The sequence below is a fragment of the Mus caroli genome, chromosome 7, assembly GCF_900094665.2.
Source record: "Mus caroli chromosome 7, CAROLI_EIJ_v1.1, whole genome shotgun sequence".
In the NCBI taxonomy this organism is placed as follows: domain Eukaryota; kingdom Metazoa; phylum Chordata; class Mammalia; order Rodentia; family Muridae; genus Mus; species Mus caroli.
Window position 1 is genome coordinate 28,190,243 of NC_034576.1, and position 1,318 is coordinate 28,191,560.

A 1,318-nucleotide genomic window follows, 5' to 3' on the forward strand; every position below is an offset into this window, starting at 1 on the left:
AGAGGTAGGTAGAGTTTGAGGCCAGTCTGGTCTAGGGGAATGCCAGGGCAGAGGGTGGGAGGGAGAGAGAGAGAGAGAGAGAGAGAGAGAGAGAGAACATGGAAGGCTCACATCCAGCAGAGGAGGCTACTCAGCATCCCTCACTGTCTCTCCCTGGGCCAGCAACCTGGATGGGTCGGTGGAATCTGGCACAGTTCCCAGTCCAGGAATACAGGCTCTGCCTTGTGCTTTGCACACCCAGCACTGCTCTGTGACCAGGACACTGTGTCTTCCCTACAGTCTGCGGCCCCAGGCCACTTACTGTCAAAGTCAATCTTCTCCACGATGTTCTTGGGCTTAATGCTCTCTTCCTGGCTGCAGATGAAGACCTGCCCTGACTCGTCGGCGCTCCAGCCGTACTTGCTCATCCACACCTTCAGCTGGTTGTCTGCAGGGGACATGGGCGGAGGTGTTGGTGGCCTGAACCCTAACACTAGGGGCTTTGGAGGCAGAGGAATCGGGGCTAAGCAGGCCAAGCCCCCTTTGCCAACTGCTCTAGGCAACTCCTGCCTGGACAGCAGCAGGACTTGGAAGAAAAGACCCTCTAGGGCAAAGCCAGCATTCTGGGGCTCAGTCTCCACTTGGCCACCAGAGGGCGCACTAGCCTCTTTCTCCTAGTCACATAGGGGTTTTTCTGTAGGTTTTTGTTTTTGGAGACAGGATTTCATGCAGTCCCGGCTGGCTTGGACTCACCATGACATAGACTCCTAACACTCCTGACTGTCTCCCAGGTACCAGGACTATAGAATTTGTGCCTCCGGGCACAGGTTCCCTCAGTGTCTTAACAATATTTTGTATTTATTTATTTTTTAAAAAAACAAAAACAAGACAAAACATTTATTTAGGGCTGGGGAGATCAGCGAATAAGAGCACTGACTGCTCTTCCAGAGGTTCTGAGTTCAATTCCCAGCAACCACATGGTGGCTGGCTCACAACCATCTGTAATGGGATCTGATGCCCTCTTCTGGTGTGTCTGAGGAGAGCAATGGTGTGCAAATGTGAATGTCTGCAGGTGCTCCCAGGGCGAGAAAGTGCATGGAATTCTTGGCACCTGTGACCGCCCACCATGGGTGCTGGGACCCACAAACCTTCTTCCGCATCAAGCAGGAGGTGGTCACGACTGCCCAACCTCTCTCTGGCACTGTACCACTTTTTGCAAACTCAAGTGCTGAGGGTTTTGGTTTGGAAGGACCTTTAAGAACATCATTGCGCCGGGCGTGGTGGCGCACGCCTTTAATCCCAGCACTCGGGAGGCAGAGGCAGGCGGATTTCTGAGTTC

The 1,318-nt window shown here is 53.4% G+C and overlaps 1 protein-coding gene across 1 annotated transcript in view; it reads right to left on the reverse strand.

Moving 5' to 3' along the window:
• The window catches only part of Eif3k (eukaryotic translation initiation factor 3 subunit K), a 10,783-nt gene that overhangs the window by 917 nt on the left and 8,548 nt on the right, over positions 1–1,318 (reverse strand). Inside the window, exon 7 of the mRNA XM_021167165.1 lies at positions 302–427. Coding sequence (XP_021022824.1) covers positions 302–427 — 126 coding nt within the window. The remainder of the gene's footprint in view (positions 1–301; positions 428–1,318) is intronic.